At 61.5% G+C, this 21,316-nt stretch overlaps 1 protein-coding gene across 12 annotated transcripts; it reads left to right on the forward strand.

Annotated features, from left to right (window-relative positions):
• The first annotated feature begins 87 nt into the window (after positions 1-87).
• Positions 88-17,573, forward strand: Vwce (von Willebrand factor C and EGF domains). Of its 12 annotated transcripts, none has more exons than XM_013069122.3 (21): positions 89-2,524; positions 3,172-3,307; positions 3,390-3,479; positions 3,712-3,840; positions 4,628-4,744; positions 5,109-5,225; positions 5,578-5,706; positions 6,454-6,854; positions 6,927-7,020; positions 7,999-8,081; positions 9,288-9,375; positions 10,363-10,448; positions 10,921-11,038; positions 11,128-11,213; positions 12,299-12,395; positions 13,279-13,361; positions 14,171-14,261; positions 14,332-14,414; positions 14,496-14,598; positions 15,917-16,186; positions 16,847-16,987. In XM_013069122.3, exons 1-20 carry the CDS (start codon positions 2,234-2,236, stop codon positions 16,138-16,140), a joined length of 2,646 nt encoding a protein of 881 aa, XP_012924576.2. In that variant the 5' UTR covers positions 89-2,233; the 3' UTR covers positions 16,141-16,186; positions 16,847-16,987. The 12 variants fall into 12 exon arrangements, with proteins under 12 accessions (XP_087059876.1, XP_012924576.2, XP_087059875.1 ...); XM_087203746.1 differs by lacking the exon at positions 15,917-16,186 and adding an exon at positions 17,156-17,573 and having other exon boundaries at positions 95-2,524; positions 16,847-17,044; XM_087203750.1 differs by lacking the exons at positions 14,496-14,598; positions 15,917-16,186 and adding an exon at positions 17,156-17,573 and having other exon boundaries at positions 88-2,524; positions 16,847-17,044.
• The last annotated feature ends 3,743 nt before the right edge of the window (positions 17,574-21,316 follow it).

A 21,316-nucleotide genomic window follows, 5' to 3' on the forward strand; every position in this document is an offset into this window, starting at 1 on the left:
CCGTCGGGCGCCCGCGTGTGCCTGCTGCTTGCTGTCCCGCAGCCACCGCACGCTCCTTGCTTCTGAACACGAAGTGGCCTCTGGGCCTTTCCCTTGGTACAGGGCTGTTTCCAGACTCCAGGGGTGAGGGGCATCAGGCTTTGAAGCCTCAGCGCTCCCTGTGGTCGTCTGATTCCTGCGACCTTGGGTTCTGCTTCCTCTGCTGGGCCTTCCTGGCCATGGCAGCACCAGGTCTGGTGTGCCCTGGCTTCCGGTTGCCACACACCTGTTCGCGCTGTGCCTCTGGTCTAATGACGCAAACGTGGTGTGTGAGTCTGGCAGGCAGTGCCTGTTGCGTCACCTTCCAGCGTGAGCCAGAGTGGTCCCAAGTCCGCAGTGTCCTGAGGGGAGGAAGTGCTCCGTCCCAGCAGCGCATCCGGATGACCCTAGACATTGCAGCCCCTTGAATGGTGTCAGGAGATGGGTTTCAAGTTCAAGCTTAGAAGGGGAGTGGCGAGGAATCACCCCGTTTGGGGTCTTCCTGAGCGAGCGCACATTTCCTGTTTGCCAGCCCTTCCTTCTGCGGCTCTTCTGGGGTGTGGGGGTCTGAGGGATTCAGAGGGAAGCTAACCAGCAAGTCAAGCCACATTCGCCCTGAGACGCAGTGGTGGGACTTGAACTCAAAGCTGGGGCTGGATTGTGGGAAGGGCCTGCCCCATGCCAGGCCCAGAGCTAAGGCTGGCAACCACAGTCAGACCATGATGATTTCTACATTGGAGTCCTGAGCGCCAGGCTGACCGAGGTGCCCACCCACGTTAAAACTGGTGGGCTGAGCTCCTTGGGGGCCTAGACTGGATTTGTCTCTTGAATCCAGTCATCCTGTGGAAACACTGCTGCCACATGGCCACACCCCCTCAGCAGGGAAGCCTCAGGGTGAAAGGCCAGCAGGAGGCCCTGCTGTGAGTTGTCAGAGGAGGAACCCTCAGGGCCTCTGCACGCCACCCACGGAGGGCCCGAGGGCATCCACAGCCAACCGCTCGGATCTGAACTCGGGCAAGGGTCCCTTTGGTACCCGAGGAGCCGCAGCCTGAGGAGGGGAAAGGACATGAGCTCCTGTGCAGGGCTGTGCCCAGCCAGTCCGTGAGAGTGAGCAGCGAGTCAGGCCCCAGGGCCAGGTTGAGAAGCCTCAGGCAGCAGGGTTGGAGGGGCCAGGGTGTTAGGGACAAGGCCAGTCCCTGTCACCAGAAGGAAGGGAGCAGTGAGCGCCTGGGGGAGAAGGGGTCTTTAGGCTGCTCACTGGGCCAGGAGTTAGGACAGCCGGTGTGCACCTGTGTGTGCCTGCAGGGCGGAGAAGGAAGCCCGGCAGGAGAAGGGCACCTGGTGACTGGGACTGTTGGTGGCAGTGGAGGGCAACCACAACCTTGGAGCCAGAGGCAAAGCTGTCCCAGGAGTCTGGCAGATGGACCAGGTGCAACAGGGCCTACACGAACGTGGAGAAGTAGCCGCTTGCCTAGCAGCAGGTGCTCTGTCCGTCCCACCAACAGAAAATGACAACACCTGTGGTGTGACCGCCGCACGCTCAGCCTTGTGGGCTGTGGCATCATGGCCTCATGACAGCCAGGTCCCAGGGGCCATGCGGGCAGGTGTGGTGTCCAGGAAGGAGAGCAGCGTCGGCACTGCTGCCAACATCAAGGACCTCAGTGGGCAGCTGGACCAAGGGAATGGGGCCTGTTTGGGTGGGAAGCAGACACTTGAGACAAACATCGACTGTTCTTCAGAGCCCGACTGCACAGCTGTTTGACAGAGCCCTAGCTGGGGCTACACAGAAGCTTGGCTGACTGGGTCGGGGTGGCCAGGGCAGAGTCCTCCTTTCTTTCTGTTTCCCAGCCGCCTTTGACCACCTCCGTCCCTCAGAGTCTGCACCGGCGGGGCGTCCGGGGAGTCTTGCAGTTCTGATCCTGCGGCTCCATCGCCCCCTCGTCCCCCGCCCCAGTCAGGCACCTGGGTCTTTCCCGCTGGTGCCAGGTAGCCCATGGGGTCAGGCCGCGTAGTGTCCCCTGGCCAGGAAGCAGCGGCTCAGCCATGCGTGCACCGGGGTTGGGGCGACCCTGGGTCGGACTGCTCGGGTTCACCTTCCTTCTCCTGACCAACCGAGGGGCCGAGGGGCCGGCCCTGCCCCTGTCCCGAGGCTGCTCCTTACCAGCGCTGCTCGGCAGCTGCCCTCCACCCTCCGCCCTCTGCAGGAATCCACTTCATGAGGCCCGGGTGGCCGGCTGGGTGTGCAGGCGAAACCCCGCCCTGGGGTCCCGATCTTTGCCCCCTCCCGCTGGCCGCGCCTCCCAGCACGGCGGGCTGCCCGGCCTTTGTGTCTGGCGGAGACGGCAGCTGCTGCACGGGAGGAGGCACGGGCTGTGCAGTGGACCCAGGCCATGGGGGCTGGACTCCTGCTCCGGGCCGCCTGCGCTGCACTCCTGCTCCTGCCTCCCAGGGTGCCAGGCCAAGGCCCCTCGGAGAGGACGCAGCCCCGGCCCTTTGCAGCCGAGAGGTAGGGGCCGCGGGGCTGGGGCGGCCCGGGGCGGAGGACAGGAGACCTGGCAGGCTGGGGGTGCCTGCACCCCAAGTCCGTGCCCTCCAGGGTCCCAACAAGGTGGAGCGCACACAGTGCTCACGGTGCGGGCCGGGACGCAGGGACCATGGCGGTGTCCTGGCGTGTGGCCACGCCCTGGGAGCCTCCCACAGCTGCTGCCACCTGCCCCAGCCTGCAGGTTCCCTGGGCCCCTGGCTGGCACCTGCCACTTCATTGGCCTGGCCGCCCCTGCAGCCTGGTGTGGGGAGCAGGAGCACTGGCCCTGGGGTGGGCGGGGGACAGTGTTGCCAGCAGCCTCCTCCCTGGCAGCTCCAGAGGGGGCCTTGGGCCAGGGACCCCACTCCGTGCTCGCCATCCCCTGTACAGGACACATCACATGCGACACACATCACTGTCAGCCCGGTCCGCCCCTGTCCCCAGTGCCAGGCACACAAGGCGGGTGCTCTGAAAAGTGCCCGTTGGCACAGTGGCAGCTTCCTCGGCCTCTGAACATGGTGGAGCCCATGGCTGGACAGCTCCTGCCTGCTGCTGTGTGATGTTGGGCTCCCGGGCCTGGTCCATCTCTGTGACCTCCTGACACCCTGGCCACCTGTTCCTCTCGGCAGGGAGGGCACCCAGGAGCCCCCAGTGCTGTCTGTCTCCGCAGGCGCCGCCTGGGCCCCCACGTCTGCCTCTCGAGCTTCGGAAGTGGCTGCTGCCCTGGCTGGATGCCCTCCGTAGGCAGTGGGCACTGCACCCTGCGTAAGTCCTGTCCACACACTGGCCCGACCCAGTGCGGGGCCGACAGTCCAGAGCCAGCCTCTCACTCGGGTCTCTCCTTCAGCCCTCTGCTCCTTCGGCTGTGGGAGTGGCATCTGCGTCGCACCCAACGTCTGCTCCTGCAAGGATGGAGAGCAAGGGGCCACCTGCCCAGGTAACGGAGCAGTGGCTGAAGAGAAAGCTGAGTTAGCCCGGGAAGGCGGGCGGGCGGCCGGCACCTCACGCCCACTGTGCGGACTGGAGGTCGGGGCCCTGTCTTGCCCCCGAGGGCGGGACCAGGAGGGGGCAGAACTGGGCTGGCCTCAGGCCCCTCCCAGCATATCTCGGGACACTCCTCGGGCAGGGGCTGGGCCCTGCCAGGGCTCATGGGTGCCACGCCTGCCTAGACGCCCACAGCCCCTGCGGGGAGTACGGCTGTGACCTGGCCTGCAACCACGGTGGGTGTCGGGAGGTGGCCCGAGTGTGCCCCGTGGGCTTCTTGATGTCGGAGACCGCCGTGGGCGTCCGGTGCACAGGTGGGAGCGGGGCCCAGGAGGGTGGGCGGGGCCCCTCGAGTAGGCAAAGCATGTTATAGAGGCAGCCACAGCAACCAATTTCTTTCTTTCTTTCTTTTTTTTTATTGGTACATTTTAGGTATACAATAGAATATTTATATTTTAGGTACACAATATAATGACATTCATCATTGCAGATTTGCACCTTTCCATAATCTCTCTTGGTTCTTATTTTTCCCCCTCCCCTGCCCTCCCTTCACCCCCTCCACCCCTCCCTATTTACAAAGACTTTGTTTCCATTTTCCATTTTCTCATATTAATTCCCTTCCCTTCTTTCCTTTCCCCTGCCCCTCCCACTTCTCCAATTTTTTGAGTGTTTTCAGAGCAGTGAACCCTTTCTTGGAGTTTCTTTTTTTTTCTGAGCTGCATGGAGGTCTTTTTCATTTTTCAGTTTTCATTTTGAGACAGAGTCTTGGAAATTCCCGGGCTTGGCCTCTCAACTTGCAAGTCTTCTGTCTCAGCCTCCCGAGGAGCTGGGCACCACTGCGCCTGGTCTCTTTGGAGTTTTGACTTTGTAAACATAATGTTTTTCCTCTGAACAGAAAATGTAAATTGGGATCATAATCTTGGCAAGGTGGCGAACACCTGTAATCCCAGCACTCAGGAGGCTGAGGCAGGAGGACTGCAAGTTTGAGCCCAGCCTGGGCAATTTAGCAAGACTTTCCTGGTGCCCACTCTCTCTTTCTGGGGTACGGGTGTGGGTCCTAGCCACGCTCAGAGCTGCTGTTCGAAGGTTTCCTCTTCCCAGACATCGATGAGTGTCTGAGCTCCTCCTGCGAGGGCCGCTGCGTGAACACGGAAGGCGGGTTTGTGTGTGAGTGTGGGCCGGGGATGCAGCTGGCTGCCGACCGCCACAGCTGCCAAGGTGAGCAGGCGGAGTGGGGAGGGCAGCCCTGGGGCCGCCTTGTGTGTCCCCCGAGGAGGTGCTGGGCCAGCCCAAGTTACAGATGGGGAAACCGAGGCTGGCCAGGCAGTCAGAAGTGGAGTCAGGGTTTGAAAGGCACTAGGGCAGAAGCAGTGGCCCAAGGGTGAGGCCAGCACCTGCACGTGCACTGGGGAGAGAGTTCAGTTAGTCAGTGGAGGTGAGGCAGGGAGGGAGCCGCAGCAGGCCGTGCCTGGGGGCCTTGGCTAGGAGTCTCTTGGTCAGGTGACCCACTGCACGAGGGTCTGGCCAGCCCCAGGGCTCAGAGGGGTGGGCCCGGGATGCCAGACTTGTCCTGACCTGGCAGACATGGACGAGTGCCTGCAGACGCCCTGCCAGCAGAGATGCAGGAACAGTGTGGGCAGCTACAAGTGCTCCTGTCGGGCCGGCTTCCACCTCCACGGCAACCGGCACTCCTGCGTTGGTGAGCGGGCGGGTGGCTCTCCCGGATGCAGGGAGCTCTCGGGTCCCTGAAGCCCACTCGCTGGGCCTGCTCGCCGGGCCTGCTCAATGGGCCTGGCGGCTCCTGGGGAAGGCAGCCCAAGTCCCAGCCTTTCCAGCAGAGCCAGGGTCTGTGCAGGAGACCCAGAGCAGGCAGCGAGTTCTGAGGAAGAAGACGTGGACACAGCTGCCCGGGCAAGGCTGCGGGGTAGAGCTTCCCGGCACTGTCACTGGCCCGGGCAGCTGCATGGCAGGGCTGGGCTCAACACAACTGCCTGGGCTGGGAGGGAGGAAGGGGCGCCCCAGCAGTGCCCGGCAGCCAGGCCCTCCTGCAGATGTGAACGAGTGTCAGAGGCCACCGGAGAGGCGCGTCTGTCACCACGCCTGCCACAACACGGTGGGCAGCTTCCTGTGCACCTGCAGACCCGGCTTCCGGCTGCGAGCTGACCACAAGTCCTGCGAAGGTGAGGCCAGGCCAGACCCGCCCAGTCACAGCCCACCTTTCCCCGCCCCTGAGCAGTAGCCACGCCCTCCAAGCCTGACCCTGCCTTCTTGGCCCCAGGCCCCGCCCTAGCAGCCGCAGGCCCCACCTTCCTACCCTTTTCTTCAGTTCATCGCGTGCATTTCCCACTTTTTTTTTGGGTACCGGGGATCAGACTCGGGTCCTTGCGCTTGCAAGGCAGGCAGCGGAGCCCCTGAGCTGAATCCCCAGCCCGCATTTCCCACTTTTGGCTTCCCCCTTGCACTTCTTTTTCCATTCCTCTTCCCCTTCCTTGTCACGGTTCTCTTTGCTTTCACCGCTCCCGGCTTCCTGGCCTGCGCTGTGGGTCTGCGGCCCTTGGCAGTGGTGCCCGCGGGAGGCGGCTCTGTCCTGTCGCTTGTGCTGGGCCACCCCCATCCTGCCCGGGGACGCTGCAGCTGGGACGCAGGGGTGCAGCTGGGTCCCTGGGGGCCTAGGCCTAGGGCTAGGGTTAGTGAGAGTTGGGCCTAGGGCTAGGCTGTGCCCGTGGGAGCGAAGCAGGGGAATCCCGTGCAGCCGCCCCTGTGCGGCCCTGTGTTCCTTCAGTCTTCCGTGTGAGTGTCGGCCGTGGCGCAGCCCCGTGGCTCCCCTTATCCCCAGTGAGCCAGCACTGGAGGAGGGCAGAGCCCAGGACCCAGCCCCGCCTCCGCCCCTGAGTCCCTCTCTGGAAGACCCTGTGGTTCTCTTGCAGCTCTCCCCAAGGCACTGTCAGGGCCCTCGGCCATCCTGCAGCCCAGGCCCCCCGGAATGGCCCTTCTGCTTCCGGAGGCTGGCCGGCCGGGCCTGTCCCCAGGACACAGCCCCCCTCCTGGTGCCCCGGGCCCCCTGGCCGTGGTCAGGGCCACCCGCCCTCCAGCCCCTGCGTGGCTGCCGTCCACCCCGATGGCCACCCCAGTGCCTGCTGCCACCCTGCTGGGGACCCTCGGGCCCCCCTTCCTCCTCCACGGGGGGGCGCTGGCCACCCCTTCCTCCCCCCCTGGCCCCAAGGACCGGAGCCTGCCACCAGGACCCTCTCCCTGCTGGCACCTAGGAGTCACGTATGCCTCAGGGAGCCGCTGGGCCAAGCCGGGGTGCAGGCAGTGCTGGTGTGAGGTGGGTGTTCAGACCCCGCAGCCCGCTCCGTGTCTGACCTGGAGGTGGCTGCAGCACCTGCTTTGCTTCCAGGACGGGGAGGTGACCTGTGGGGAGGTGAGGTGCGAGGCCACGTGCTCCCACCCGGCACCCCCGGAGGAGGGGAGGTGCTGTCCCTCGTGCACAGGTGAGGGCCGGCCAGGGCACGTGTGCACGTGCACGTGCGTGTGTGTGCATGTTTGTGTGTGTGTGTGTGTGCGTGCACGTGTGGCAGTCCTCTGTCCTCCCAGTACCCTCACCCCAGGGCGGGTCCGGTGTCCGCACCTTCACACCGCCTGGACGGCAGCCCCACTGCTGGGCTGCACCCGGGACACTGGCCCAGCAGTGGGGCTGCTCTGGGGCATGCTGTTTTGAGCACTTGTCTACGCTGTCATTCCACGAGTGTGCCTAAATCCACGCTGCAGCCCCCAGGCTCTACCTGAAGTCGGCCTCTAGCTTTTGGCTTGCCCCCTGTTGCCAGTATTAGAAGGGACCTGAGTTTCACCAGGGCACCCAGCCCTGCTCTGTGCTGCCTTCTGAGGCCCGTGTGATGGGGGCCTGCAGTAGGGACCCGGCCGACAGGGCAGAGGCCCATGAGGGCCCGGAGCTCCTGGGGGACAGCAGCAGTGACGGCATCCACCGGGCCAGCCCTGGCTCATCCCCAGCACTGCGGAAACAAAACAACACAAGCCCAAAAAGCTCTTGCCATGTTTAACCCAGAAAGGCTTTTACTGATTTTCCCAACAAGAAGTGTGTGTTTTTACTGCATCCCCGCTGGTACTGAGCCCTGACAGAGGGTCCGTACCGGGTACTGGACACTGCTGGGTGCACGGTGACGTTTACCTTTCACGATGAAATGCAGAGCCGCGGCGGGGCTCAGCGACATGAGCAGGGCCGTCCTGCTGCCCTTCCTGCTGGGTGCCATGGAGCAGCTGTGCTCTGCAGACCCAGCGCCCAAGGCCACAGGTGCCTGGGCCCTTGCAGACGTCTCGGGTCACCCTGGGTCCCAGGCCGTGTGGCTCAGGTGTCCTGCTGGGCGTCAGGCGGAGTGAGAAGGTTCCAGGTGCCCACGCCGGGGGAGCCCTCCGGTACCCTGAGTGGCCGCGTCCCTCGCTGTGCTTCACAGGCTGCTTCCACAGTGGCGCTGTGCGGGCTGAAGGGGCCGTGTTCTCTCCGCCTGGCAAGAACTGCACTGTCTGCGCCTGCGTGGTAAGAGTCAGGTCGCCGTCTGGGCCTTGTGGTGTTCTCCTGGCCTTCCGGTCTGGCCTTTGGGGCGAGGAGGGGAGCCCAGGCCTCAGAGGGAGCTGGTGGAGCAGGGAAGGTCTTGGGCTGTGGGTTTGGGTTGGAAGCTGTGGAATGGAAAGCGGGGGCGAGTAAAGCTGGTCACTGGGCTGCCCGTGTGGACACTGTTGGCAAGGGGAGGCTCAGGGGCCTGCAACCTCCCGGGCTGCTCTCTCCAGGCTAAAGATTTGCCCCACAATAAGAGTAGCTGTGTTCGGGAGGTAGAAGGCTCATTACCACACCCAGCTTGCTGAGAAGTTCTTTATTTTTATTTTTTGCACTTCTGAGGATTGAAAACCCGGGGCCTCTGCACAGAACTACACCGCAGACCGTTTTTATTTTTTATTTTGGACAAGGTCTTGCTCAGTGGCTAAGTTTCCCAGGCTGGGCTTGAACGCCATCCTCCTGTCTCAGCCTCCCGAGTAACTGGGGTTGCAGATGTGCGCCATCTTGCTCAGCTCAGTGTTTTGCTTTAGGTAGGGGCGAACCCCCAAGGGTGGTTAGTAAGCACCCACTGCGTGCCAGTATTGTGACTCTGCGCCCCTGCAGGCCAGGCATGGGGCTTGGCCTGCTATCTGTCTCCACCCCAAGGTCCCACCGGCTTCAGGGCCAGCCTTCCTGTCCCTGCTACTGCAGGGATTGGGCTGAGGTCTGTCAGAGTCCCGAACCCAGCTCTGTCTGCCCCTCACTGCTCCCGCTCTGCCCACCTTTAAAAGTGGCTCCTGGCCTGGCTTTCACGGTGGAGCCTGTGTCCACATAGCCCAGGCTGCCCTTGAATTCATGTCAACCCACCTGCCTCAGCCTTCCGGATGCTCAGGTCACAGGCGTGAACTACAAAGCCTGGCTTAACTTCACGTTTTAAAAATTTGTCTTTTAACTTCCTGCTTTGCCCTGTAAGAGCCCAGGTTAGGGCTCAGATGTGTCCACAGGGAGTGGCCGGTCCCGCCTTCCCGTCATGAATGGTGGGAGTGGCTCCACTCTCTGGTGTCAGGGAAGGGTCCTCTGACATTCCAGCATGAGCCTCAGTGGCAGAGGTCATGCGCGGTGGCCCCCTGAGGTCTCCTGTGGCTTCCCTTGGGCGCTGGGGACAGCGGCCAGGCCTGGCCCCGCCCCACCCCGTTGCGCTCTGTGCAGGCGGGGAATGTGTCCTGCATCTACCCTGAGTGTCCTCCTGGCCCCTGCGAGGTGGCCTCGCCCTCCGACTGCTGCACCTGTGTCCCAGGTGAGTGGCCCTGGGATCTGAGCCTTTTGTGCTTCCCCGGGAGGCTGGGCGGGGCTGGCTTCTGCCTCAGGCACTCTGGTCAGGCCCCCAGTGAGTGCAGGGTCCACTGCTGTGTGTGCCCGCTGCTTGGCCCTCGAGGTAGGCGGGAGGGGCTGAGCCAAGAAGGCAGGGGCCCCTGGACCCACTGACAGCTAGGGCCTGAGGTGACTGCACCACTGCCTTGGATGTCCCCAACACCCTTCGCCCCGTGGGTGGGGCACCCCGAGTCCTTATACCACCTCTATCTCGTTCCCTCGTTTGGAGGAGGAAACTGAGGCTCAGAGAGGTTGTGTTATTGCTCAGGGATACACAGCCAGTTAGCAGTGGAGCAGAGTGATTTCAAAGCTGGTGTTCTTTTTTGGGTACTGGGGATTGAACTCAGGACCTTGTGTTTGCCAGGCAGGCACTGTACTGCTGCGCTACATCCCTGGTCCATGGTGTTCTGCTAAAATATTATTTCCCTAACTTTTAAATGTTATATTATTATTGTTGTTGCTGTTGTTATTTTGTGGTACCAGGGATTGGATCTAGAGCCTTTGAACTGAGCTGCATCCCCAGCCCTTTTTATTTTTTACTTTTTGACAGGCTTTGGCTAGGTCACTAAGTTGCCCAGGCTGGGCTCAAACTCTCGAGCCTCCTGCCTCAGCCTCCTAGAGTGATGGTATCAAGGCCTGTGTCACCAGGCCTGGCCTATTATGCTGGGTTTGTTTGGGTTTTTTTGGTACTGGAGATGGAACTCGGTCCTTGCGCTTGCATGACAGGCGGCAAAACCACTGAGCTACATCCCCGGCCCCTGTTATGCTGATTTAATTAAGTTCCTTTGAGTGGCCAGTAAGAGTCCTCTGGGGTAGGAGATGTTGTCAAGCCAACTGCACAGCGGGACAGAACTCTGTCTCGCCACAGTCAGTGACTGTGCGACTGGGTTTGACCTTGTCTCTCTCCCTGCAGTGAGGTGCTTCTTCCATGGCCACTGGTACACGGAGGGGGCTGTGTTCAGTGGGGCGGGTGATGACTGCACCACCTGCGTCTGCCAGGTAGGGGCAGGGTGGCAGGGAAGGGGGCCCAGGCCCGGCTGTGATGGGGCCCAGGCCCAGCTGTGACAGGGCCCACTGGGGCCAGGACTCACGCAGGCCACCTGGCATGGTGTCTGGATGCTGCCGTCCGGCAAGGTGGCTGGCTGGTCACCAGCTTGGGCCTCCTGTGCCCTGGGTGACAGGGCTGTCACCTGGGGGGGTCCTGGGGGACTGAGCAGGAGAGAGGAGGTGCGGTGGGGTCGCGGGGTGAGGTCTGAGACACTGGCATCAGGGGCCGAGCTTGCAGGGCACAGAGGGCCGTGGGCTTCACACAGGGAGGGGACGGGCAGGGCCACCACGGGGGGCAGGAAGAGCGGTCCAGAGTCAGGGCCAGGGCTGAGCGGGGCCATGGAAGGGCTCAGCACCCTGTCCCTGGAGAGGCCGCTCGAGGGCGAGGGAGGCGGCAGGCTCACCTCGAGCCCCTGCCTTCCAGCACGGGGAGGTGACATGCTCCTTCACGCCGTGTCCCGAGCTGGACTGTCCCCGCCAGGAGTGGCGGCTGGGGCCCGGCCAGTGCTGCTTCGCCTGCCGAGAGCCCACGGCCCGCTCAGGTGAGGCCGCCAGGACCGTGGGTGCCCAAGTGTGGGCAGGGGTGTCTGTCTGGGACCCCTACCCACTGTCTCCCTGCCTGCCTGGCCAGGCTGCTCCCTGGATGACAATGGGGCCGAGTTTCCGGTGGGACAGATCTGGTCGCCCGGCGACCCCTGTGAGTTGTGCATCTGCCAGGTGAATGACAGCCTGCTCGCCTTCAGCTGCTTCCCGCTGCCCTGCCTGCGTCCCCTTCCCCATCAGCCGATGCCCTGCTGGGCTTGCAGAGCCTCGTGTGGCCCTGGGGTCCTCCTGGGCTTCCTCCGGGGCTGAGGCGGGTGGGACCTGGGGTAGGAGGAGATGCTGCACCCGAGTGGGTCGGCTGCAATGCCAGCCCAGCCGCTCACCTCACTGTGGGTTTCGGCTTCCTTTCCGCTTTCTCTTTCAAGATGAGGTCCTGCTGCAGCGGTGCAGTGGGCGCCCCTGGGAGCCCCTGTCAGATCTGCAGGACCCCAAGATTCCGTGCACACCAGTGTGTGAGAAGCTCTGCCTGCCCGTTTTTGTTTTTTGTGGTTCTAGGGTTCAAGCCCAGGGCCTTGCACATGCTAGGCGAGTGCTCTACCACTGAGCTATACCCCAGCCACTTAAAAATTTTTATTTTGAGATAGACAGGGTCTGGCTCAGTTGCCCAGCCTGGCCTTGAACCTGCAGTCTTCCTGCCTCCAGCCCTTAACAAGCTTGAGTGTGCTCTGTGAGAGTTAGATGGGGAGGAGAGCCGCCCACCCAGTCCGCTTCTCTCCTCTGTCAGTGATTTGGCACCCGCTTCACCGGAGAGAAGAAAAGGGCATGGACATTTAGATTCTTTAAAAAGAGCAACAGGAGAGAAAGAATGGGGATGGGAGGAAGGAAGAAGCGGGGAGGAGAGGATGAGAGAAAGGAGTCTGGCCTGGCAGTGCGGCCTCCTGATGCAGACAGTTCTGCTGGGATCGCTTCCTATAGGGACAGGACTTCACTGTCCTCCCTAGGTTTGGGGCAGACTGAGGTCCAGGGAACTCGGAGGCAGGGCTGTGGCTGGGCTGACAGGGTGGCCTTGGCCGCCATTGCAGAGGGACGGGAAACCAGGCGGCCCAGTGTCCCCTGCTGGGCTGTCCCGACCCTTTGGGAAGCTTGTGCCACCTTTCCAGGCAGCTGACTCTGCAGGCCCTGCTGCCCCAGCCCAGTGTGGCACTGCAGGCCATGCTGTGTGCACTGCCCTCCTCTGGCTGAAGTCCCCCTTCCTGCAGGCAGACGGCTCGGTGAGCTGCAGGAGGACAGACTGCGTGGACTCCTGTCCCCACCCCATCCGGATCCCAGGGCAGTGCTGCCCGGACTGCTCAGCAGGTGATGCCCCCACCCCAGCAGATTCTCAGGGTTCTGGGTCCCGGGCACCCCACCCATCCAAGCCTTACCTCCTGTCAGACCCCAGAGACCTGGGTCACCCCACTTCGCAGAAGAGGAAACCAGGGGCCAGGAAGTAAAGCAGTTAGCCCCCGGAGCCCTGTCTTGGCTTCCCTGTGTGGTGGGATGCGGGGGGCACAACCCACCGGGAACTGTACTTGAGCAGTTAGGACCTCGTGCGTGTTTGGCAAGTGCTCTGCCCCGAGCCACAGGCCAGCCCTTCTGGAAAATTTCATTTTGAGTAGGGTCTTGCTGGGTCTCCCAGGCTGGGCCCCAACCTCCCGTCCTCCTGCCTCAGCCTCGTGTGCCCCGTGCCCAGCTGAGCCTGTGGTTTTTAATAGTCATTTTTATCTTTTCCACTCTCTCAACATGAACAGATGGTTGTAGAAAATTGAGAAAATACAGAAAGCAAAATAAGTAAATAAAAGAGGCCCTCCAGCACAGTTAACTCCGTGGCTAGGTCTTTCTGGTGTCTTTATGACACACTTAACGCTCACTAGATGTCTCTTAGATGGGTTTTGTTCCTGCGTCACCCACTTTTCTGCTCGCCAGTGTGCAATGCCTGGCATCATGGTGGCTTCTGGGGTCAAAGTGGCGTCTTAGCTTGAGCCCGGGGGTACCAGGAGCCAGAGGGGCAGTGTAAGGGGAGTGGGTGAGTGGAGAACTTGTGTTTCCTGGCCCCACTGCACCTGAGACCCTGGGGGTAGACACTGTGGTCCCCAGCAAATCCAGTGCTGGGCAGCATGGCCTGACTCTTGTACCCAGATAAGCTCTGAGCTCTGCTCCACGCCCGCCCCAGCCTGCTCACCACGTGTCCCCTCCACAGGCTGCACCTACACCGGCCAGGTCTTCTACAACAACGAGACCTTCCCTTCGACACTCGACCCGTGCCTCAGCTGCATCTGCTTGGTACGCACCTCCCTGCTCTGGAAGCCCAGCAGCTCCTGGAGCCAGAGGCTGAGCCCAGCCCCGTTACCTGCCCTGCTGGTCCCTGCAGGGTCCTGGGAAGTGCACCCCTCGGGGTGCCAGGGAGAATCTTTGCCAGTGTCCACATGGCTGGGTTCACAGGGACAGTCCAGGGAGGGCGCCGGTGGTGAGGGCTGTGGGCCAGGCTCCTGCTGAGGGCGCCAGCTCCTTTTCCCAGCCCCAGGGGAACCAGCACGTGTGTCCTTTGGACATTCTGCGGGTGCCCCCAGGCGTCCTGTTCCTCAGACAGCACCGGGCACATGGGCAGCGTCACCTGCCCATGCCCCCACGGCTGGTCAGGCGTAGGGCTGAGGCTGAACCATGGAGTCTGCTCAGAGCCCCCGAGCGTGGGTGGCCGGGCGCAGCAGGTCTGGGGCAGAGGGGAAAGTCCTGCCACTCCTCCGCACAGCTCACTGTGGGTGGGCAGAAGCAGACAAGGCCTTCAAAGACTGCAAAACACAGGGCCAACAAGCGCTCCAGCTGTGTGGTCGGCTTGTCCTCTGGTTGTGCCGTGCTGGCTGGACCCCAGGCCCTACCCTGTCCCGGCCGCCTGCTCCCAGTCCCAGCACTCACCATTCCCTGCGGTCTGTGGGCGTTTGGTCAGCAGGCCCCCGCTGACAGCAGAGCCGTGGACACCGCCAGGCCTCGCACTTTCGAGGCTGTGTCCTAGCAGGGTGGAGGGAAGGCCGCTCCTGCCCGAGGTCTTCCCGACACGGCTGCCGAGCGCCTGTGCCCACGTCTCTTGTCCACAGCTGGGTTCGGTGGCCTGCTCGCCCGTGGACTGCCCCATCACCTGCACCTACCCCTTCCACCCTGACGGCGAGTGCTGCCCCGTGTGCCTCGGTGAGTGGGGACCCAGCACAGCCCGGGCTCCCATGGGGCTGGGCCTTCACGCCGTGTCCTGTGCCCCCAGACTGCAACTACGAGGGCAGGAAGGTGGCCAACGGCCAGGTGTTCACGCTGGAGGACGAGCCCTGCACGCGCTGCACGTGCCAGGTGAGCTGCACCCCTAGCATCGAGGGCAGGGGACGCCTCTCCTTGGCCCTCGGCCTCCTCACACACCCTCTGCTCCCGTAGCTGGGAGAGGTGAGCTGTGAGAGGGCCCCCTGCCCTCCGGCCTGCGCCCAGCCCACCCTGCCCACTCCTGCTGGGCACTGCTGCGCCTCTGCCTCCTGCCCAGGTAAGTGCCAAGGCCTGGCTGTCGCCCGCTGCCTCCCCCCTGGGTTTTCCTCCCAAAGCAGAACTAGCAGAGGGCTGCTGGGGAGAAGCCCCAGCCCAGAGAGGGGGTGTGACTTGCTGGGTTTACCCGGCAGGCTGGGGGCTGATGCACACCGGTCATCCCAGCACTTGGGTGGGCTGAGACAGGAGGGCTGCACGTTCAAGCCCAGCCTGGGCAACTCAGCAAGACTGGTTTCTAAATAAAAAATAAAGGACTGGGGTGTAGCTAAGTGCAAAGGCCCAGGGCTTAATCCCCAGTGCTGTGGTGGGGTCTCACGCGCGCGCGCGCGCGCACACACACACACACACACACACACACACACACACTGGGGCCTCGAGGCTGATGGAGCGGGAGAGTCCTAGGGTGTCCATGTGAGTGGCATCTCCCAGTCTCCCACCATGCATCCTGGCAGGGGCCCTAACGGAGGAGGATGAGCCGGTGATGGAGATGCCTCATGCATCCCCCAAGGCATGTCAGAATTTCGGCTTTCCCTGCACGGGGTCCGTGTGTACCTCAGATGTGGCTGCTTTTCATATAGGGGACAATGTCACTCTCAGCCTGCTAGATGTCAGATACACAAGCTCTGTTCCCAAAGCTGAGGGATGAATTCCAAGGAAAAACGGAGGTTAAGAGTAGGAAAAATTGAGCCCGGGAGGTAGTTCAGTGGCACTGCACCTGCCTCGCAAGTACAAGGTTGTGAGTTCAATCCCCGGTACCAGAAAAAAAGATTACAAATGTAGCCGCTTAGGTAATCTTGATCCAATGGGGAAGCAGGTTACGTGACAAGTGTACATGGAAAGAAGACCTTTTTAGGAGGGGATGGGCCGGGAGGTCCTGGTCACCCCTGGGTGACTGATGTCTGTCTAGACTTTATTGGACCAGGTGGTACCAGTTATAGTGCAATCTCAAGTTATTGCTTACCCCTTGGGGAGGAACGTAGGCCTGGTCATCCCATCTTTATCCTGAGGCCTGGCCTTCAAGCGACCGCCTCCAGCCACCGCTGTAATGTGTGCTCAGCTGCACTGACTCCCTAGAGGGCCCAGCCCTGTCTGACTGCCTACACTGTTGTTTCTACCTAACTTAGCTGTCTGTCAGGCTTCGAACGGGTTTAGACCCCTAGGAGGATGGCGCTCTCACTGACTGGGCCTGAATTTCCTCCTGGCCTGAGGTGGCCCAGCCTGACTCCTGGAGGGCAGCTCCTGAGCTCTGTGTCCTGCAGCCCCCAGCCTGCCTGCCCCTGCTGGGATGGGCGTGGCCACCACCGCAAGCCCCTTTGCAGGCAGCGATTCCGCCGGCTCCCTCCACTCACTGACGGCCAAGGGCCAGGCTTCACCCAGACACAGTCTCCGCGTGGCTCGGCGCCATGGGAGTTCAGAGGACGCCAGCTGCTGTTGCCAGAACGCAGGGCTCCGGCTATGCCTGCCGCGCCTCTTCGCAGCCAGCCAGCCCTTAAGACCCAGCTTTGTACTGAGGCGGCCGGGCGTTGCTCCTCTTGCTGATTGAGAGTCATGTGGCAGCTCCCGAGATGTAACTCGGACCACGCACACGAGTAAGCGCGCCTCCCGGCGGCCGTTAGCTGGTCGCGGAGCTGAGCCGCGCCCTCGGCCGACTTTCACAGCCGCCCGGTTTTCCTCCCGAGGGCCGAGTGCCGGCGTGCGCCCGCAGCGTAGCTCTCCCAGGACCTCCCTGTCTTTGGCTTCTTCTTTTTCCGGTTTGTTTTTTCCCCCTGAAGGTGTGCCGGGCTTTAAAAACAAAACAAAACAGCCACGATTTTTTCCGTGTTGGGATGAACCCAGGTCCTGGCATGCTCGGCGAGCGCTCTGCCGCCGAGCCACCACTGAGGCCCAAGTGGCAGCTTTTACGTAGATTTTAGCCAATACCCTGGCCTCAGAGGACAGTGGAGCCGGCGGGTGGAGCTCCATGGTGCACTTGTCACCGGCAGTGCATCGCCCTGTCGCACCGTCAGGGCCCGCGGTCTGAGCTGGCGCTGAGCTCGAGGCCTTTCCCGCCGTCCCAGGTCCATGAGGAAACGGAGGAGCGGGGGCTCCGTGCCCTGCGCCAGCCTGCACGGAACTTGGCGAGAGCCGCCGGGTCCGGGCTCCTCTCAGTCTCTGTCTGGAGCAGCAGCCGCGTGGTCCCCTCAAGCGCCCCCTGGCCGCCCCAGAGCCGCCCTGAGCAGAAACCCCGTGTCTGCCCCCGTCCTTCGCAGGGTCCCCGAGTCTGCTGGACGAGAAGCCGGGGATGTCCTCTGCTGGAGCCGCCCGCAGCCCCCATGGACACACGGAGGCCCCTGGCACCTGCAGCTCCTGCCCGGGGCGGCCCCCAGCAGCCCGGCCGAGGCCTGTACTGCCGCTGCGCCAGCTGCTCTTCGGGGCCAACGCCTCTCGCTTGCTCCCCGAGCGCACAGGTCGGCAGGAAGCCTGGGCCTCGCCGCAGTGGGAAGCAGGGGGCCCTTTCCCAGGGGCGCCTGGCTCTTCCCCAGCGCCTCCAGCCTCCTCTCTGCCTCCGGCCCCTCCAGGGCATCCCCGTCCTGCCTCGGGGCCCACGCTCCTGGCCGAGGCTTTGCCGTCCTTGGTGACGGTCCCCAGCCCGGCTAGGACTCCCGCCACCGCCCCTGGGCTCTCGGAGGCCACCCCACCGCCCAGCTCCCAGCAGCCCTCCACGGGGACCCCCGGAAGGAAGAGTCCCCCGTCTGAGGCGCCCCTGGCCTGAGGGACTGGGGGTGAGGCCGCTGAGGGACGCAGGCCAAGTCCAGGCACAACAGCAGGGCCGGCCGCCGGGCTGTGGTGGGCTGGCTCCCAGCTGTCCCATGAGAGGGAGGGGTCTGCGCTGCCTGCCCAGGCCTCCCCGGGCCACAGGGAGGCCACGCCGATGGCTTCCGAGGGGCCGGGGCTGCCCACCGCAGTGCCCTGAATAAATGGCTTGTTTCGCCAGTCTGCCGGCTGCTTCAGTTGCCCTCTGGGGCCCTGTCTTGCTCTCCATGTCCTGGACATTAACAGCCTTGGCAGCGGTCAGGGGCTGTGTGGGAAGGCCGTGCTGAGCGCCCTTCGGGGTGGTGGGGCTCAGGGCTGGGCTGAGGCCTGGCTCAGCCCCTCCGCCGGGCAGGGCAGTGGCGCTCCTGACCTTGTGCTGCCGTCAGTGGCCCAGCCTTCAGGGTCACAGAGGCCCTGGCACGCGCTCGGGTGCCCCGTGCAGCAGCTGAGCGACCTGATGACCTTTCCCCCGGTGTGGACCTGGGCCGGGTCCTGGGCTGATGTTCACCTCCGGGGTGGATCCGCCCCAGACATCGGGTCCCGGCCTTGAGCTGGGCCACAGTGGTTCCTGGGACGCTGAGTGTGGGGCTCAGAGCCCCCTCAGACGGCAGTGTCGCCGAGTCAGACTCAGTGGGAAGGCGCTCCGCCCCGTGGCCCTGGTTCCCAGCCCCTGCCTGGCCGTCACCAGGGGTGAGGAGGGGCTATGGCTGGCCCGAGTCCTCAGCACCTGGGCCTGACATCGCAGCTCTCCTAGCCTCAGTTTCCACCCTTCAAGTTCCAAGAAGCTTATGGGAATGAGAACGGCTCTGTGGCCTCAGTTTCCCCATCCTGGGAGCGTCCCAAAGGCGGGGTCCAGACCTGCTTCGGGTGGCCGATTGTGGAGGCTGAGACCACCGGGCCTAAAGACAAACCACAGTTTCTGATCAGGATGAACTCCTGGAGGTCACAAAACAGCTTTAAATAACTCGCTCTGGTTGTGTAGAGAGCCCCAACCCCCAGCGCCAGTATTGGGAATCAAACCCAGGGATGCCCTATGCTGAGCTACACCCCTGGCCCTTTTTCTTAATTAATTCTTTTTGAGACAGGTCTCGCTATGTAGTTCAGGCTGTCCTTGAACTTGCTATGTAGCTGAGGCTGGCCTGGAAATTGAAGCGATCTGGCGAAGCCCATCTGACCTCCAGTGCTGCTTGACAAAGTTCCAGCTGGGGAAAGAAAGGGTGGAACACATCGCACCCTCATGTTTTGGTGGGTTTTTTTGCCATAATGTTTATAATTGTTCCTCTGGCCACAGGAGTCATTGTGTTTGTGACTAACAACAAACTCTCCATGAGGCAAATTGGCAATGTTGTATTGAAATCTGATCTGGCTCAAAAGTCCCAAATTCCAGTTTCTCTTAGTTCTATTGCCACATCCACTCCTAAAGAAACCTCTCCTAAAACCCCCTCTGTTTCCCCACTACTATAACTCCCCCTCTTATTGCTGACCTTCTTATTACTAAAGGGGTCTTACGAAGAGATTGGAAGGACAGACTTTAGATGTAAGAAATAGTGGGAAGTAAGAAATAGAGAGAAAGTTAAGACAGGTAAATACACTAGGAGGCAAGTTACTCAGTTTTTCTCAAAGTACTGTAAACATCTCCTGCTCATGGACCATGAACCCAAATAACACTTAAGTAAGATGAATAGAGGTATAGGAAAATAGAGAGCTAATAGCAAACTATATTAACCATTGTGCAGTTTCTCAAGGGCCAGCTGGTGACCACAAGTTTGATATTTAATTAACTAAATCTTGTCTGTACCCCCGCTGATATAGAGATTTTGATTAAGTTACATTCTGTTCTGCTTAGGTGTGGGTAAATAAGGGGACAATTGTAATTTTTAAAATATATTCATGATGTTCAATGAAATGAATCAGCTTAGAAAAAATATACCCTGTTTAGTAAAAATAACCTTTACCTCACTAGATGTTGCTAAGGCAACCTAAAATGTAAACATGTTCCGCCCAATGCTCCCTAGCTAGTGCTTAGAGATATAAAAATAAATCGGACCCTGAGACTTCTCAGAGGGAACCTGCACATTGCTTGCGAAGGTTCTTTTCTCATCGCCGGCCCGAGACCTCTCCCCTTCCTACCCTGCATCGACTGCAGCTGGTGTGCGGCAGGGATCCTCCCACCTCTGCCCCCTGAGTACTGGAATCACAGGCCTGTGCCACCACACATGGCCATCATTTTTTATTTTGAAATAAGGTTTTGCTAAATTGCTCAGGCCAGCCTCTAACTTTTGATCCTTCTGCCTCCACCTTCCAAGTAGTTGGGATACAGTGTGCACCACAGCACCAGCTTCGTGTCCTTATAAAGTCCATGGCGGCCCTGTCTCCGGGCCCAGTGCACAGGTTCCCTTTTGCAGCTGCACCCCTTGGACAGACCCTGGGGTTGCTGCACACCTGGCTCCAACACAGTGCTACGAAGCATACCTGCAAGTGGGTCCTGGGATCCATTCCCAGAGGTGGAGCTGCCGGGTCGAAAGGTGCAGGACTTTCCAGTGTTGGTGGCTGTCACGATGTCGTCTTCTTCAGGGGCCGGCCAGTTTGTCCTCACCCCACAGTCGTGAGGGGGATCTCGGCATGGGAAGAGAACGGAACGACTCTCCTGGCCACAGTGCTGGGAAGATGCACGCTCTGCTCCAGGCTGGATCCAGGCGGAGAGCACAGCTGAGACCTTCTTACCCCTTCCTCCCTCTCTCCCTTTCTCTCCTTCATTCCTTCCCTCCTTTCTACCTTTCAAAATTTTTCTAGTGCTGGGGATGAACCCAGGGCCTTGTGCATGTCAGGGCCAAGTGACAGCTCCAGCCCCTGTTTCCTTTTAAAAACCCGTCTCTTCAACAGGCACAGTGATGGATGCTCATAATCCCAGCACCCTGGAGGCTGAGGCAGGAGTTTGAGGACAGCCTGGCCTGCACAGTGTGTCCAAGGCCATTTTGGACTACACAGTGAGATCCTACCTCAACCCCCCCCCCCATAAACCACAAAACACAGAACTGCAGAGCTGTGGGGAGTGGGCTAGGAGTGGTAGGAGGGCCTGGGACATGGGGTGCTGACACCCACCCCAACCCTTCCCAGACTCTGTCCCCAGCAGACAACCTGAGCATCGAGAGCGGTGGCAGGGCCAGAGCGGGAGGGACAGGTAGACAGATCACCAACACAGGTCGCCGGTGGCCAAGCCATGAGAGCCGCAGTGCCTCAGCTTGCAGCAGGACTTGTCAGAGCCTTTGGCCAGGTCCCAGGCCTCCAGGCCTTGGAGAAGGGCAGGGAGTAGCACACTGGATACAGTGCTCACTGTGAAACTGTTTCTCCTGCCAGGGATTTAGCTCAGTGGCCCTGTGCCTGCCTCTCGCCTGCCTCCCAAGCACAAGGTCCTGTGTTCGATCCCTAGTACCAAAAAACAAAAAACTGTTTTTCCTGCCATATTTTACCACCAAATATCCTTTGAGAAAGGCAGTGCCCACCATAGTCCCAGGTCGGAGGGCATGTTTGGGGCCGGTACTGTGGTGGCACAAGGATTTACCAGCAGACCTCAGGCAGGATGAGAGGTAGTTCTGCTCACACTGTGAGGAGGGGCAGCAGGTGAGAGAGAGAGGGAGGGAGGGAGGGAGAGAGGGAGAGAGGGAGAGAGGGAGAGAGAGAGGGAGGGAGGGAGAGAGGGAGGGAGGGAGGGAGGGTGGGAGAGAGGGAGGGAGGAACTGTGCCGTTGGGGGAGGGGTTGGGGCTTTTAGAAGGGGATGCAGACATGGAAATGGGGCTGAGCTGGCAAACGTGGGAGTCTCATAAGCGTCCTGGGGCGTGCCGCTCCCCGCTGAGCTGCAGGGCATCTGAGTGTCCAGTGTCACTGGAGTTGTGCCTGAGCTGCCGGTGGTCCCACCAAGCTCGGT

The sequence above is a fragment of the Heterocephalus glaber genome, unplaced genomic scaffold (genome assembly GCF_053883595.1).
Source record: "Heterocephalus glaber isolate CG9 unplaced genomic scaffold, H.glaber_assembly_v1.0 deba00001806, whole genome shotgun sequence".
Classification (NCBI taxonomy): domain Eukaryota; kingdom Metazoa; phylum Chordata; class Mammalia; order Rodentia; family Bathyergidae; genus Heterocephalus; species Heterocephalus glaber.

Coding starts and splice junctions, on each gene's coding strand:
- Vwce (XM_013069121.3), top strand. CDS start 2,234: ATGAGGCCCGGGTGGCCGGCTGGGTGTGCAGGCGAAACCCCGCCCTGG. Junction 3,480..3,711: donor GCAAGGGGCCACCTGCCCAG/GTAACGGAGCAG, acceptor ACGCCTGCCTAG/ACGCCCACAGCCCCTGCGGG. Junction 14,599..16,846: donor CGCCTCTGCCTCCTGCCCAG/GTAAGTGCCAAG, acceptor CGTCCTTCGCAG/GGTCCCCGAGTCTGCTGGAC.